General features: G+C 34.4%; 1 protein-coding gene across 3 annotated transcripts in view; it reads left to right on the top strand.

Moving 5' to 3' along the window:
• The window catches only part of LOC149478690 (ceramide synthase 5-like), a 29,887-nt gene that overhangs the window by 7,533 nt on the left and 4,055 nt on the right, over nt 1–18,299 (top strand). For 2 of the 3 annotated variants that reach the window (XM_089708674.1, XM_089708675.1), the window contains 5 exons: nt 12,574–12,795; nt 13,116–13,337; nt 14,368–14,486; nt 16,693–16,837; nt 17,433–17,524. In XM_089708674.1, coding sequence (XP_089564800.1) covers nt 12,574–12,795; nt 13,116–13,337; nt 14,368–14,486; nt 16,693–16,837; nt 17,433–17,524 — 800 coding nt within the window. Of the gene's footprint in view, nt 1–12,573; nt 12,796–13,115; nt 13,338–14,367; nt 14,487–16,692; nt 16,838–17,432; nt 17,529–18,299 lie in introns of those variants that run through there. The other variant, XM_089708676.1, reaches the window with a different exon arrangement.

Genomic DNA, 18,299 nt, shown 5'->3' on the forward strand with positions numbered 1-18,299 from the left:
TCGTGAAAACGTTTTGGATAATTTTGCGTTTTGAGTCAACTTGCCTTTAAATTCGGTTTAGTATTCTGTCATCTGTGGTTCGTGTTCGGTTGCAAATAATCTAAATGTTAGTAAACATTAGTATACTGAATTCTTAAATACAATTGTATTTAATCTATCAATGATTTTTTTATTATGTACCGTGTAGACACTATACATCAATAAAAATACGATTATTTTTATTAATAAAGTAGTAATATGCATGCATATTGAAAGTAATCAGGAAATCAGACGAGAAAAGTATTGTATGAAATCTATATGATAGGGGTTCATTAATATATTAAGAGGTCTAAATCAATAAAATAATTGACGACCCGCATGGGAATTTATGGGCTTTATTTGTATTTTAATAGTCGGTTCATTAAACAATTCCTAGATTCCGAATAAGGTACATACCTACATTACTTGTGTATTGCACGCCTCATAAGCGAAGCGTTGAGATGGGTACCTACTACTGTCACTTCGCGCAAAACATCTGATTTTTCAAACTAAAAATGTCTTTATGTATCATACATTGCACTTGTAAGATAATACATACACACACATATTAAGAAAAAACACTATTTTTAACGTTCATGATATTTTTGATGTCATTTTTGTTATTTAAACTAGTTAAAAAACAGTTTAAAAAAGTTCTGTCTTGGACGTCCGTGTGTCTGTATGTGCGGATCCTTTTGTTAACACGATAGCGACCGAAATACTTTACTAATCGAGTCTTTTTTTTTCTCTTACGCTTCAGTATGCTCAGGAATAGAACCCTTTCATTTTTCAGGGTCTGATTCGATGTGGTTTAATTGTTATTAAATAAACAAAAATAATAATTAATAAATATTTATTAAAAAAAAATTATGAGGCGTGCACTTTTGGATTTTCCAAATTATTTGTTAAGTTTTTCTCGAAAAATGTAGATATCAAGAGACCGTAATAATAGATATTATAGGTATAATATTCTTACGGTCTCTTGATATCTACATTTTTCCTTCTTGATAACTACATATATACATTTTGAAACTTATAATTTCTAGAACCTTGATCACATTGACCAGAATATTATATGCAAGTACCTGATTATAATATTAATAAATATCCTGTCTGCAGGGGGTCCTTATCACCTGCATAAGATACTATATTCTCAAAAACATATTCCAATGAGAAAGTAGTTAGAGATACGTTTTTGTTGCACTCGAATAAAAAACATAATACCTTCATAATACTTTGTCCATAAAATACGTCAAATATTGCTAAAACAACTAGCATACGATTTGCAGTAAGCAGGTATTTGCGCCAAGTAGACACTTTTGTAATGTTTGCACACGAACTTGAAATGTCGAAGGTGTCATGACAATGCTGATAAGCAAGAAGCTTATATCTAATACACTGGATATTGTTGTTGATTGTTGTGTATGTTTTTTTATCCCTTTCACACCAACTTGCCAAGTTAGGTGTGAAAGGGATAAAAAAACATACAGGCGTCATTCAACGTCATATTTTCTTGTTACAAGTTAATGGTCATAGTGCAATCTCCAGTGTATTAGATATAAGCTTCTTGCAGATAAGTCATGTCTACGTAGTAGTACATAAGCGAATGCCATTATCAGAAGTATACAGGACTAAACGCTTCTTCCAGATTGGATTGAGATTGGTTAAAAAGAAAAGTTAAGTATTCTAAGTCACTTAAGTAAGGTTTACACGGGTGATGGGTACGAAACCGCACGTTTTTACCGCACGGACATATTTTAAAATACCTCATCAAGTTCTCAAAGTTGGATATCAATCTACTTCGCTGGCTGGTCACTAAAATAAATTAAAAATAAATAAATCGACCGTGCTTACTGACTACTGTATAAGTACGATTTTTAAATTAATCTATTATTTAATCTATAAAATATGACGAAACAAATTGTTTTCATCACATGCTCCGTTGTATTGATGATGATTGTCTCAATTGTCTACTAGTTGATTCTATGATGTAATTGACATATTTTTTCCTATACTGTGATAACAATATGTTATTGATTTTTATTACTATTTTATTAGTGTCGTTAAAATTGTAACGACAATTAAAAGGGGATTAAATTAAATACATACAATCTTGATTTAGAAAGGTCGTTAGTACCTATGTTTTTAATTTTATTGTATTAAAATTAATAATTATTTTAATACGTTTAAATTATTTAGAAGAATATAGTTAGCAATAATACATACCTATTGCTAAGTACTAGTATAACTAGATTTTTTAACTAAAAATTAGCTGTTCAAACTGAGGAATAAAGAATCCGAATCAGTTTAACCCTTACCAACATATTCAAAATCAAATTTCCATTCATATCTTCTTCCATAATAATTAATATTATATACCTTGTGTAAGAAATTAATGCGCATTTCTGAAATGTACGATTTAATAAATACTACTGCTCTGAAGGCCCTTCAAACTCATCGGCCTCATTCGCACTAGCGCTTTACGCATGATAATAGGCAAGTCCACACAGAGCGAGCAGCCTCGCGAAGCAATTATCAACACCATAGAACACAGGACAGTTCTTTAGCTGTTAGCATATCATCTAAAAATAAAATGTAATATGGTCATGATTTTAAAAAGAAACTTTGGAGCTTCTTGCCGCTTCTTCTCCGTATAATTTAGAAGTCTAATTGAATTAATAAATGTTTAAGTTTGAATTAGTGCCCCAAAAAGCTGTGTGAATGTGGCTTAATAAAGGAAGCGCGTGTGACGTCATTTTCCTCACTCGAGCCATCTACAAGGCGAGCTGCTTCGCGTTGCAATTGCATTGCGAGGCTGCTCGCTCTGTGTGAACCCGCCTTATTGCGGCGAACGGTTAGTATTCCTGCACTTTTTAATTAAGCTCTGCTTTACCATATGTCCGCTTTTAAATGCCCACTGTGTGGAGGATATAGTGCGTAAAATTTCTTCGTATTGAGGCCAATTATACTTATAATTTGTTTTGTTTTGTTTGAGATAGAGTTGTTTAATTGTTACTGAATAAACATGCATTGCGTTTTTGTGATACAGTATTTTGAATACTGGTTTAGGAATTAAGTGACCCAGGCTTATTAAAAGTGTAGGTTCCATCACTATTAAACTATGCTATAAACATGAGACAACTTCGTCTGGTCTCAAAAGGATATTTTTCTAACTTTTCTAAATCTCTTTATCAATGCTCCGATTGGTCATAGCATAACGTTATACAGCCTTATCTATTTCGATAATTCAACACAAAAATAATTGTTTCTGAGATACTTAGATTGTAGAGACAATCAATGAAACTTTACAAGGAAAGAATTTGCCGAATTCATTTGTGACTGGTGACTGCAGTGTGGGTGCTGTACTAGATGCATATTGCGATGAATTACAGATTGTGTATGCAGTAGTATAAATACGCATGATATTTATGTGTTTACTTAATATCTTGGTATTATTGGATCTTCAGTTTCCATAGCTTTGCGCGTTAATAGCGTTGTGTAGTGGCAGTTATAACTTTCAATTCGGAAAACGAATTCCTTGGTAATACCAATATTTAGAAGTTTAGAATTTTAATGGTAATAAAATTATGACGATTCAAAAGTGCTTTTATAAGAAGTCTAATTGAATAAATAAATGTTTGAGTTTTGAGATACTTCAATATCAATAAAAAGAAACTGAATTCATTCACTGAAAGTTCCAAACCAAAACGCGGTCTTTTCAAACGCCCAAACGAATTAGGAGCAAGTGTTGTATTCTTTAATTAGAGCTCCAAGATGTTATTTGTAATGCTGTATGTATAGTGCTTGTATTAATGTGTTTAATCATTTTTACGGTCCACTTTAATTACGTTAATTGAAGCATGGAATGCGTAAGCGTATCTAGAGAATAAACGTATGGTAATGAAAATAATGACGGCTTTCAAAGTGGAGATTGTTCAGTCAATGGTAAAGCCGAACAGAATTTTTGTATATTAAAAAACAATATTAGTAAAGCATATTTGAAGTGAAACTTCTTTATCGGAGTTGGAAAAAAATTTAGTGTAACATTTTTTCGTTACGCGTGACATTTTTCCGTTACGCGCCATCTTGTTAAGCTATTGCATAGCTTCTATCGCGGGCCTTGAGCGCGGGGACCGAATCGAGAAATTCCGTAACGAAAAACCTCACGCTCCCCACTCCGATGGGCTCGGAGGTGTGGCTTGAAGGCATGCTATGCAATAGCTTTACCGCGGCAGTCCCCGAGTGCCACACGTCTTTTTTTATCCCTACCAAGCGTGATTGACATATTTCTGTAAAGTTGCATATTATAGTAAATTATTTTTTGAAAAATAAGGTCATAAAGAAGTTTCACTTCTTACGTGTGTACACTAGTACACGCACACATTTTTTTTTCATATGAAGCGCTGACTTCTTCAGCGGTTTATGGAAGCGGTTTCACTTAACCCGGGAAGCTAAATTTTCGATCTGCAGTCTATCATGAGGCATAAAATGTAATATTGACATGTTTTAAAAGAGCAGTAGTTACTCTTCTTCATGTCGGTTGTTCTCCATACAAATGTTGGTAAACCAAGAAATAAATAGAAACTGTTTTCCGAATCCGTGGTAAATGGTAAAACTATGTTATGACGATTCAAAAGTGTTTCTGAAAATGAATAAATAAATGTTTGTTTGAAAGGTTTTTTGTATATTGCAATCTTAATAATAACCTGAAGATGCTGTTAAACGCCCTAAATATAAGAAAATTAAAAAGCCAGCAAAGACATCCATTCTGCAGTAGCTGGACAGGGGCGCTTTCATTTTCGTTCCTACGTCACATCTGAATGCGGATCGCGGATAGATGCGGATTAGCGTATATTTGACCTACTTACGCTAAATATTTACCACACGATTTGCTAAGACAAGAAATACAAAAGAAAAAAAAGGCACACGTGTCAGAAGTGAAACTTCTTTGGGAGATTGAAAGATACCAAAATCGTCGCCTTATACTACATGACGTGACGGCATTGCCATGACGCAACTGAAATTTTACTCTCAACGCGCCTAAAAAGTTTTACTTCAAAAGATTTTAGCGGATTATCGTATTATAACCCGACGCGGACGTTACGCATGGGGAGAAAATCGCGCAAGAAAATACTAAGACAAATTGAATATAGCATCTTCTAGAGAAAGTATGTAATAATTAGTAATTTTTTCAACGTATTGAATTAAAGCAATTGTACATGTTAATACGGTAATCGATTTATTATCCTGATACTCGCGATCCGTACGTGTCGAAGATTTGCCGTGTGAATGGCACGCGAAACTTGCGCAATTTCAATTATATTAGTGCAATGCATCTGTATTCTGTACGCTGTATGTACATATGTGCATAATATATGAAACGTTGTGGGAATAAAAGTGGCAGGAATTAATTTCAGGAGAAAATAGAGATCGTTAAGTAAATTCTGAGCTTCCTCGAGAATCGAGATACGTTGTTTCTAATTTTCTATCATGAAACATCATCTTATATATAAAATTCTCGTGTCACAATGTTAGTCTGCATACTCCTCCGAAACGGGTGGACCGATTCTCATGAAATTTTCTGTGCATATCGGGTAAGTCTGAGAATCGGCCAACATCTATTTTTCATATGTACCACGGGCGAAGCCGGGGCGGACCGCTAGTTTTATTATAGATGTGACGGCATCTATAATAACAACATTAGAGCTAGCGCGCACGAGCAACTTTGTCTCCGCAACTATTTTGTCTCCGAAACTATTTTGTCTCTCCCACCTATGGGCTAGTATGAAAGTGCGCGCACGTAGCGACGCAACTCCCCATACAATTGATGGGAGAGACAAAATAGTTGCGGAGACAAAGTTGCTCGTGCGCGCTAGCTCTTAAACTATTTCTTTAACAGTGGGCACAAAATTAATTATGTTAAAATTCACTACTTAAAGTCGTTTCCGCATCCCTATAATATTTTATAGCTATATTAAATATGCACTTTTTAGAAATAGATATTAGTTATAAGAAAAAAAAAGATATAAATATAGCAAATTGTGCAAAATGTGCCTCACATTATTCTAGAACTACATAAATTTAACGAAAGTACTCTGAAATTCTAATTATGCAATATAAGTGTAAATGATAAAACGGTCGTCCTTATGAGCATCGTTGAGATTCATGAAGCAGTTAAAAAGTAAATTACTAAGACCCAATTTCACCAATATTTTCTAAACCAGACATTTATTAATCGAGCTTCAAATTAAACATTTATTTTAACATCGTTGTCAACTCTACAGGTCCCAAGAAGGAAATCTAACAGCCGATTATCAAATCGACCATTAACTGAGCGACTCACGAATCATTCATTCGTATTTTAAACCGCCCGAAACAAAATGTCATAGTTGACAATGCCATAGTTTCGCACGTTGGGGCTATTTGTTCTAGTTGTATAATAACTGTCATGTTTGGTAATTCGACTAAATTGAAATGTTCTAACACAGTATACAATTTAATAATCATGTAGAAACTTTTACGTTTGCTGGTTTATATGTCAAACGATTTGGTCGTTACCATGGTTACAAATGTTTGATGTTATTTGGAGATTGTTTTGTTGTGATTTTTCTTGTGTTATTTTAATTTTATTTTGAGTTGAATAAATACAATAATGTTGAAGAAAAATCGCGGTTCAATTTCACTTGGTCGAAGGTAAACTGGATCTGGTTGAAATTACGAAAAAAAATTCGGAGTCCGAAGGAAAGTGCGAGAGATCTCATACTAGAAGAGCAATTAAAACAAGAAAAATAAAGACAAAGCAGCAAGATACATTTAAAGTAAATTAATAGTAAATTATTGTTTGTAATAACCTAGTTTCTAGTTGTTATAACCTATTTATTGAATGATGTTGATAGGTACAATCTAAGGGTACAATAAAAATGTTTTATAAAAACACAAGTTTTATTTATTTAGGTAACATGAAAAATTACATATTTCTATAACAATGTCACATTTAAATTAAATTAGGATCATCATCATCGTCAGCCCATATACTTTCTCACTGCTGGGACATGGGATTGGTAGTGCTAACTTAAACTTAAACACGGTAAGGGATCAGGTCATTATCCACCACGCTATCTTATGATATGTCGGTTTCCTCACAATGTTTTTCACCACTGAGCCATCACTGCACTTCACTACAATAAGCAGTTGGTCTGTAGGTGAAACTGATAGATTCCTAAAACAGAATTTAAAATTAAGATAAGTACATTTCATAATCATGAGGAGGCCTGAGCCTTACCTGAGTAGTGGTGAAGTTTACATTTTAAGTACCTATTGGTATTCAATACTAGATTTGACATGACTCACAGGATTATTATGGTTTAATTGAAAATAATACAGTATGTAGGAAGGAACCTTTTATGCACATAAATATAAATATTACCTCACGAGATAGTTTTACTTACAGATCCGACGGTTATTCGAGTTTATCTTCAATTAATTGCAATACTTCCAAAACCGATTGTTTTGATAAACGAAATCTTGTACTAAAATCAACATCATCATATTCTTCGAAACAATGACGACGTCTTTATAAATTCTGGGCCGTCGCGGTCGCACTATATAATCCAAATTATACAAATCATCCGATACATCTTCATTTTCAAAAATAAAATAGTATGCAGAGTCCATCTTGACAGCAAGAAAACTTCGAATCATTTTTTCTAATCGCTTGTTAAAAATTTAAAGAGCCTCTATGCCACGGGTTAAATATAATGCCGTGTTAAGGAAACTAATCCTCGATTAGGTCATGGTGGGACACTCCCTTACATTGATGTCCCGTTAAAAGAGTTAACAGCGTGTTAAACTAACTAACAGAGCTTGATGAAACTGGGCCTAAAGATATTAACGGTTCTTGATTATGTTATGATAACGGAGCTGCATGTTCACTCAAAGGGAACTTTATTCATTGAACTAAATGTAACTGTTTTATTTTTTGTAAACGAATTTTTTTCGCTTGGAGTTGGAGAGGGTCTTTTAATAATATAGCATCTATTGCACGCCTCATAAGCGAAGCGTTGAGGTGGGTACTACTGTCACTTCGCGCAAAACATCTGATTTTTCAAACTTAAAATGTCTTTATGTATCATACATTGCACTTGTAAGATAATACATACACACACATATTAAGAAAAAACACTATTTTTAACGTTCATGATATTTTTGATGTCATTTTTGTTATTTAAACTAGTTAAAAAACAGTTTAAAAAAGTTCTGTCTTGGACGTCCGTGTGTCTGTATGTGCGGATCCTTTTTCTTGTTAACACGATAGCGACCGAAATACTTTACTAATCGAGTCTTTTTTTTTCTCTTACGCTTGAGTATGCTCAGGAATAGAACCCTTTCATTTTTCAGGGTCTGATTCGATGTGGTTTAATTGTTATTAAATAAACAAAAATAATAATTAATAAATATTTATTAAAAAAAAAATTATGAGGCGTGCACTTTTGGATTTTCCAAATTATTTGTATTTTCTATAAACAGTTTCCGCATATAAACGGAAATAGCTATTAAACAAAATATTGACTGGATGTAGTACATAATATATGATTTCTTAATCATTTTAAAAAGCCAAAGTCACTCAAACTGGAACGTATTTCCGTCTATTTTTATAGTGATCTTGAAATTAATGTATCTTCATAAAACGTGATCATTTCACCAATCAGTTCAAACCCACTTATTTATATTAAAATTCCTAACTCGAAGGAAAATTCGTGTTCCAGGCAATTTCAACAATTTCATATCTATATCTCTTTCAATTGTGCCGTAATAAAGCAATTTTTTAACAATTTAGATAGCGATTTATAACCCAATTTACAACAATTCATACATGATTTAACCGCTCGTGACCGTGGCCTCTTTACGAGAAATTAGAGACACTTAGACACTGGAGCTTACAAGATAAATAGTGAAAGATTTACTATCGTCAATGTTTTCTGATGTGTCTAAAATCTTAATGTTTGTTTGGGATGTGGCGTCTGACGGAAGTATAAATCACTTGGACGGTTGATGAGCTATAATGGGTAGTGGGATGTGGAATTGCAGAATGTTATGGATTCTGTATATTTTGCACGAGATTGCTAATGTATGTTGTACTTATTTACCCCTTTCCTGGAGAACATTGAGAATTTCAATTCGTAAAAGTTAAATATAGAAGAGCCGCTGCTCAATCATGTACTGTCGTTGAATTCGTCGTTGTCGTAGGTGGATCTTCATCTAATAAAATTTATTTGTGTCTTTTTCATAGTTGCATTGCGAATTTAATAACGATATTCTAACATATTTAAAATCACCGAATTCCTTACACGTGAGCGTTTAGTGCTCCACTTAGTACTAGCGCATTACACAAAAGAGCTTTCGGTCCTTCGAAGCGGACGGCAATAGCGCGCTATTAACGCAGCTATTGGATTCTGTATAGTTTAGAAATCTCGGCGTTTAGCACAATGTGTGTTCATTGAGCGACCAATTATCACGGCGAGTACTAAAACAGACCTTGGCTTACGACCCACTTTCGTAAGCACCTCCAATAAACGTTGAAAATGAAGTCGTGTGTGCACTTGCTTTCAGGGTTTCAGATCCAGCTGTGGTGTAAATGTGTTATCCTTAGTGGTGATTGTATTTTATTCTTGCGGTAGTATTGATGCTTCAGATTATTGAATTCAATTCGATGCGTATAATCTCAAATTTCCTACACATTATATCTATTTTCGATTACGTTTTATCACACCTGTCTTACCACTTCGTCCGGTTGAATTTTTATATTTTACTTTATTAGATACACATTAATTACTTGTACCAAAATTTCTAAATTTATATTTACTGCACTATAAATTAAAAATCTGTTAAAAGTCGCGAACTTTGAGTAAGGATTAATGCTGCACATAATTAATATTCAAAAGTTGCATGCTTCGATTGAAACTGCTATCCATTATTCAGATTAGAATGTCGTGTTGCGGAAACGTATTTCCTACATAATGTCACTATTACATTTTGCCACATTGTCCTAGTAATTTGACCCTGACGACTTAATATGCTGGATTATATAGTCTTCCATATAATCCTGTAATTGTAGGTCAATTTCTTCTGCACTAGAATAAAATGTAGTTAGAATTTATTTTGGTTTCAAGCAAAAGTGGATGATTCTGTACCTAAATTTCCCGAACCCCTGGCTGGAACATTTGTCATTTATCTCCTTTGGGAACGAAGATAACGATTTCGGGGCTGTTATTCATTAACAGAATAAAGATAATATGTTTATAATTTCGAAGCTCTGTTTATGTTTTAGTTATTATTTTGAACTGTATTTTACTGGCTACAACAACACAGGCTTTGAAACATATCTAATTTTGCGTTATTCATTTATCTCAATTCGATTCTCAAATGTCGCATATCTCACAAAGCATAAAATTCCCAGGGTTCTTTGCCCCTACAACTAAAATAATAATTGTAGAATGACTGCCCTCAAACCCATATTTGTTATCTGCCATTTTAAAACACCTGACATGTTAAAATAATTCTGAAATATCAAGAACACAATATCGAAGCTCTGGTAATAAGAATCAGGGCGTAACTCCCTTCCGTGGTGACGTCAGCAGATACTTAACAGAAAATATAACACAGATAATCGGGGATTACATATATTGCGGTTTTATTGTCAAAGTGACGAAGGCATGTTATAATCATAGGCTGCGTTGATAAGCAAATCTTCTGTCCCATATTGATAGCGAGAATGAATGGGCGATAACCAGTATCAGGTGTTTCTCTGCGTTATTTTGATAACATTTTTAATCTCGAAACACGTGCCTTAAAATGTGTTATCAATATTCAAGTAAATTCTCAATTATTTTCGGATAAAAGGGAAGTCATTTCTTTATGACCCTATATTCGATTGACCGGTTGGCTTGGTTGGTAGTGGCCCTACCTTCCAAGCCAGAGGTCGTGGGTTCGATTCCCTCCTGGGGCAAATATTTGTGTGATGAACATAGATGTTTGCCATGTGTCTGGTTGTTAATTATCTATATAAGTATTTATTTAAAACTAGGTATCCGCCCGCGGCTTCGCCCGCGCAGTCAAAGAAATACCCGCATAGTTCCCGTTACCGTGGGATTTCCGGGATTGCGTATTTTTCCCGGCATAAAAAGTAGCCTATGTCCTTTCTCGGGTATCAAAATATCTCCATACCAAATTTCATGAAAATTGGTTCAGTAGTTTAGGCGTGATTGAGTAACAGACAGACAGACAGAGTTACTTTCGCATTTATAATATTAGTATGGATAATTATATTATATGTATGTTTATCAGCCATCTGGTTTCCATAATACAAGCGAAAACTTAGTATAGGATCAGATTGTGCCGTGTGTGAAAATTGTCCTGAAATATTTACTTATTATTTATTTAAATACGAAAATCAGATACCTAACTAGTTACTAAAAAGTACATAATGTTTTAATTTCGAATTGTACTGCATGTACTGCATAAAATATATATAATCATACTAGATTAAGAAACTCTTTGTGTCAGTAAAACCGTTTTAAAAATACATTTCGACCTCATACTTTACTTTCCGTTTGAGATTAGATTGGTTTCGCTTGTAGGTGGTAACTACATCATACTCTTAACCGGCTTCATGTATATTTTAATGAATCATCTCTCATTATCCTCGGACCTATCTGAGGATAAGATAAGCTCTTTTATATGTTCTGTGGATAAGATCCAGACCTAACTGGAGCACTGTTTAATTATTTGGAATTATCGCCCACGGTATTATAAGCGCATTTTATCAATATGTAAAGACTCACACAGACTCAAATTAAAACTTTTTACTAATGACTTCGCATATTGTACTCGTGGAAAATATGACAGAAAAGCGAATACACATAAAACTTCCTAGTTAGTCGTGTTATACATAGATGATAGATCTGTGGTTATACAGAAGTTTTCCGCACAACATCAGATTGCATGATGTCAGTTTGAAACTTGAAACTACAACTCTTTTCTCATACATGTTGTTCAGAACCCTCGTCAAAGTTAAAATTAATGCTAAAAATATGTTTTTAAATAACCTTACAATATATAAAAACTAAAAAGCATGTTGCAACCTCATTAGCACATACTGAAATAAAGTAAATTAAGACGTCTGCATCTGCAGACATGTTAATGTATATTTTCGCATGTAAATTATGTTTGATTTTATATTTTACTTTTTGCGTCGTCATATGGTATTAATAATAATCATGTAGACGAGTTTTATGAAGTATCATTGCAATTTATATAATCCACTTATTCTCACCTAAAATTGCTATTGTATGCTATCTGTGCTTTGTCCTTAATTATGCTAAACTTTAAAGTGCAATAGATTATTTAGTGGAATACTAGATGTTTTAGCTATTTACATGTAGAGTGTACTGCTTTTAATGATACGCACTCAGCATATTTCCTTATTCATTATGGATTTTATTGTAATTATTCGATCTATCGAAAGGAATTGTGCCCATATCCAACTTTCTTCTACAGCTATGCGCGTTAGCAAAGCAGCTGGACATGACGGAGCGGCAGGTGGAGCGCTGGTGGCGGCTCCGCCGGAGCCAGGACAAGCCCTCCACACTCGTCAAGTTCTGCGAGAACCTGTGGAGGTGTTCCTTCTACCTGTACAGCTTCTCGTATGGAATGTTTATCCTGTGGGATAAAGAATGGTTATGGGATATTGACCAGTGTTATATTGGTTATCCGCATCAGGTGAGTGTTTTGAGCAGACACATTCATGATTTATTTGAATAATATGTATAGGTAATGTTTACAGTCAGTTTAGCTCGTGTATAATAAATATATACGAGCTAAACTCACAACAAAGGAGTGACAGAATCACCAGAAAAACTTATTTATAACTTTGTTAGTACTCCCACTATCTCTATATTTCTAATCTTAAGTAAATTAAACTGCATCTGATGAACCTAGACAAAGACATTTTACTATACTTTCGAAACTTATTTTTGTTAGTTACCCATTATGTTCTCTATGCCATTTTCAACAAAATAACTTTCGTCTTCTATCCACAGGGCGTAACGAGCGATGTGTGGTGGTACTACATGATATCATCTGCCTTCTATTGGTCATTAACGCTGTCCCAATTCTGGGACGTGCGTCGCAAGGACTTCTGGCAGATGTTTGTGCACCACATCGCCACTATCGCGCTGCTCTCCTTCTCGTGGGTTTGCAACTTGCACAGGATCGGGACGCTCGTGTTGCTGGTCCATGATTGTGCTGATATATTCTTAGAGGTAATACATTTATTCGACGTTCGGTATTTTATGTTGATGAGTGTTGAAGATATTGTTAAGCGGTTGTGTATGTGTGTATTATGTGTTTTCGTCAGCAGAGTCGCAGTATTGCTGGTATAAAGATGTTATTACTGGTACTTAAGTGGGCTTTTAGTTTAAAGATGTTTAATCAAGGGTTGAGATTTTGGAAATATTGTTTCTGTAAAAAAAAGATATAGGGAAATAGCACAGATGATGGCAAATACAGTCCCAAGAATTAATGTAGTCTTTAAGTGAGTTAGTTACTCTTTTTACTTGATGTGACTCGTTGATTACATCCCATTGAGTCAGGAGTCTCCCAGAATTCTAATTTAAATGAAGGAATAAATAAATGCGCAAACATTCGCAGTAAACATGCTTTGTTTGGATAATTAGTCGAACATACTTTCACAAACGACGTTAAGAGAATACGAAGCCAAAACCGCATATGCGCTTAAAAGAGCCAAATTAAAACTTTTTTACTAATGACTTCGCATATTGTACTCGTGGAAAATACGCCGAAAAGCGAATACACTTAAAATTTCCTAGTTACTCGTGTTATACGGAAGTTTTCCGCACATCAGATTGCATGTTGTCAGTTTAAAACTTCAAACTACAACTCTTTTCTCATGATAAGGCTTGCTAGATAGTGGAACATCTATTCTTTATAACAATGAAACAAATAAATCCAACTTCTTAGTGAAGCTACACTTCGATTCTGACTTCATGAACATTCACATTCAAGGATCAATTAATCTTGGTCCTTTTTCTAGTAATTACACATTCAGGACCAAGAGTAATTGATCCTTGTTTCAAAGTAGCATAACTAATGTTTTCAATAGTAGTTAAGTTATGGAAACAACAGTATAACTTGTATATATCTTCTATTGCACGCAGTTCTTTATCTTGTCCTCTTATCTAATTCCTCGATTTTCGTACGTTTTTCTTTGAAGCTAGAAGAGCAATAAGAATTTAAGGACGGTATATGAATAAATTTTGGTGTTAATTTCAGGCAGCCAAAGCGGCGAAGTACGCAAACTATCAGAAGTTCTGCGATGTGATATTCACAATATTCACCGTCCTGTGGATTATAACTAGATTAGGGATATATCCGTTCTACATTATATGGAGGTAAGGAAAAAAGTAAAATGCAGGATATTAGGAAAGGGTAAGGCTTTAACAAGCAGAGCAAATTAGTCGCAAATGCACCAAAATAATTATTTTTTTAATTTTGTTCCGGCTAATCTCTGGAAAGGCTGGACAAGTTTTGTCAGGACTTTAGACATTGACAGATTGCTGATGTTAAAGGTAACATTAGGATAAAAAGAAAACTCATTTTTGCGGGTGAAACCGCGGGACGAAGACAGTTCTAAATGACTATTAGGCAACATTATTCTATGAAATATGTATAATTTTCTAGGAAATTTGTGTGTTTGTATTTAAAAGCAATTGCTTGCTACCTGGAACAGACAGTGTTATTTCTATATTTACATTTCCTAGTATTACATGTGATAAAATAGTTAGTCAAGTATTTATAATATTACTAACTGTGCCCCGCGGTTTAACCCGCGTTGCTCTGCTCCTGTTGGTTTTAGCGTAATGATGATATAGCCTATACTCTATAGCTTTCCTCGATAAATGGGCTATCTGACACCGAAAGAAATTTAAAATCGGGCCAGTAAACTGAGATTAGCGCGTTCAATCTTAATTTCTCTGAAAAATGTACACACCGCCTTACACTATCGTTTCCGGTTGATTTCCTGATAACGATTTGACGAATTCTTTCATCACCTAATTAAATTATTATGAAAAGTTGTCAAATAATGGCTATTCAAACTTAATAGTATTTCTTTCAAAATTTATGAAAATTCGTTATTCTTTTAAATGTATGTTGACATCCAGGTTGGATGTCATGATCGCATTGGGTAAACTGAAATTATAGGAATGTCTTTCCAGTTTTATTTCCCATTAATGCTATAATAAATATGTTATATGGTACCTTCATCTATACTTAATATTATAAAGCTGAAGAGTTTGTTTGAACGCGATAATCTCAGGAACTACTGGTCAGATTTGAAGAATTCTTTCAGTGTTAGATAGCACATTTAACGAGGAAGACCAACAGGAGTCTCGACTCCTGTTGCGGGTGAAACCGCGGGGCACATCTAGTATTTAATAAAATTATAAGCAAGTGCGTATGCGTGTGCGTGCGTATACGTGTGCATAATAGTGTATTTTATTTCTAACAGACATAAATATGTAGTGATAATACTATTCCAGAAAATCAAATACGAGCATGTTCCAGTATACAAACTTATATAATTAAATCTTATATATAAAAATGAATCGCAAAATGTGTTGGTAAGCGCATAACTCGAGAACGGCTGAACCGATTTCGATAATTCTTTTTTTATTATATTCCTTGAAGTACGAGGATGGTTTTTATGTAGAGAAAACGTAAATATATACCACGGGCGAAGCCGGGGCGGACCGCTAGTAAATAATAAATATTTCAGAACAATTTTCACACCCGGCACGATCTGATCCCATACTAAGCTTTCGCTTGTGTTATGGAAACCAGATGGCTGATAAACATACGTATATATAATTTTTAAATAAATACTTATATAGATAACTAGCGGTCCGCCCCGGCTTCGCCCGTGGTACATATTTCGCAATAAAAGTTAGCCTATGTTCTTTCTTAGGGTCTAAAGATTATCTGTGCCAAATTTCATCAAAATCGGTCCAGTAGTTTATGCGTGAAAACCATACATACATACATACATACAAACCTTTCCTCTTTATAATATTAGTATAGAAGTATAGATTAACACCCAGACACAGAGCAAACATCTATGTTCATCACACAAGTATTTGCCCGGGTGGGAATCGAACCCACGACCTCTGGCTTGGAAGGCAGGGCCACTACCAACCAAACCAACCGGTCAGTCAATTGACTTCTTATATAAAATTTAAACAGGTGTGTTTGCGTGAGTGTTTATGTATGTGCGGGCGCGTTTATTTGTGTGTGTAGGTGTTTTCAATAAAAAGTGATTTTACGTATGTAATTAAAATAACGCGCGATTCTCTAGGAAGTGTTCCTGTTCACTCTTATCTTTAAACTAGCTGTTCCCCGCGGTTTCACCCGCATTGCTCCGCTCCTGTTGGTTAGCTTGATAATATATTATAGCCTATATCCTTCCTCGATAAATGGGCTATCTAACACCAAAATAATTTTTCAAATCGGACCAGTAGTTCCCGAGATTAGCGCGTCAAACAAACAAACTCTTCAGCTTTATAATATTAGTATAGATAATTATAAATATTATTTTTCCAGTACATCAATAAGAGCACCGATGCTATTACCGATGTTCGCAGCGTACTACATATTCAACTCCCTGCTTTGTCTATTATTGTGCCTTCACATGGTCTGGACGTGGCTGATACTGCAAGTCGCGTATAAGGCCATAAACGCGGGGAAGGTAAGATTGTGACGTCATTCATGAAATAATTAATTAATGAAAAAAGTAGGGTAGTTTTTAAATACTTAATGATAATGTTCCGAAGTCTATTTGATGTTTATTTATTTCATTATTACTATTAATAAAAGCTGCGAGACAATTATTAGTTGGCCATCGTCATTAAAATCATTTTGTATAAAAAAATAATTGCACAGTGCAAAGCAACCCAAAAAATGTTAGGCCCTTTTGCTTTTCTCTAAAAACAGTTTTTTTCTTTAGTATTTTTTATAAGCTTTACATAACTGACATATCCCCAGGTTTAATAAATTTTTGTTTTCTTTTTATCGAATCTTTTTATCTTTATATGCGAATACGATCTACTTAATACTTTATAACAAAAAAAATTGGTTGTCTGTAAAGTCGGTTTACTGACGATAGTTGAACGTGACATCGTCCGCCTTCAAGCCTTACATGGAACGCCTCAGATGAGTCAGAGCGAGGTAACGACGCATGAGTCATGTTTTTTCGTGCGTGCAGCCGGCTTTATCGAATTATAAGACGTTGTCACGTCAAAAAAAAGAATAATAATAAAATATATATTAATAAAATATTACAGATGGAAGGCGACATCCGCAGTTCGAGCTCGGATGTTAGCGAAAGTTCGCATCAGTCGAACCACAGTACTCCTAATAGACTGAGTCGTAGGAAGTAAGTGCTTGTTTGTATGTTTTTTTTTTGGGAAGCAATAGGGAATATGCATAAAATTTGAAAATGCCTAAAATATTTTTTTCTCGAATACTTATGTATTATCGTCATATTATAATGAAAAGGATTTTTTTTATTTACGTATTATTTAAACCCCTAAAATAATATTCAAAAAGTAGGGGAGAAGTATAAGGGAGCGAAATTCAAACTTCCAAAACGCGCCACCATAGGTCGAACGAAATGTGACGTCATCTGACACGACATTGTATTCATCACTCCACAGTAAACACTAAGGTAAACACCCACTGAACGTGTCATGTGACGTCACGCAAAACGCTCACGCGCGTTTGAACTGCTTAAATTTTTTAAAAGTTTTAAATTTCATTTTTAAAAATATCTAGAGTATTTTGAAGCCGTTTTGAAGCCCATCAATATTTTTTTCTACGTTATAAAATAGTAAACTATTAATTTAAGACAAAAAAACATGAATATTCCCCATTCCCTATCGCGCGTTGCGAAAGGGGGCTAGAAGGAATTAAGACCAAAAGTTGTAGTAAGGATACTTTTTCCTATAGTTGTAAGCTGTGCGGCGTGCGGGTGTTTTTCTGTCCGTCTCTCTCTCATAGAAAGCAAGCCAGTTATTTTTAGTGTCCGACCGAACTTTCGGTTTCGGTTTCGGTTTCGGCCGAGTTTCGGCCAAAAATCAAGTTTCGGCCGCAGTTTCGGTTTCGGCCAAAATCGGCCGAAACTTTTGCCGAAACCGAAACTTATTTCGCAA

The sequence above is a fragment of the Colias philodice genome, chromosome 21 (genome assembly GCF_061535455.1).
Source record: "Colias philodice isolate Cphi_HAF_F1 chromosome 21, ilColPhil1 Martin Lab GWU primary, whole genome shotgun sequence".
Classification (NCBI taxonomy): Eukaryota; Metazoa; Arthropoda; class Insecta; order Lepidoptera; family Pieridae; genus Colias; species Colias philodice.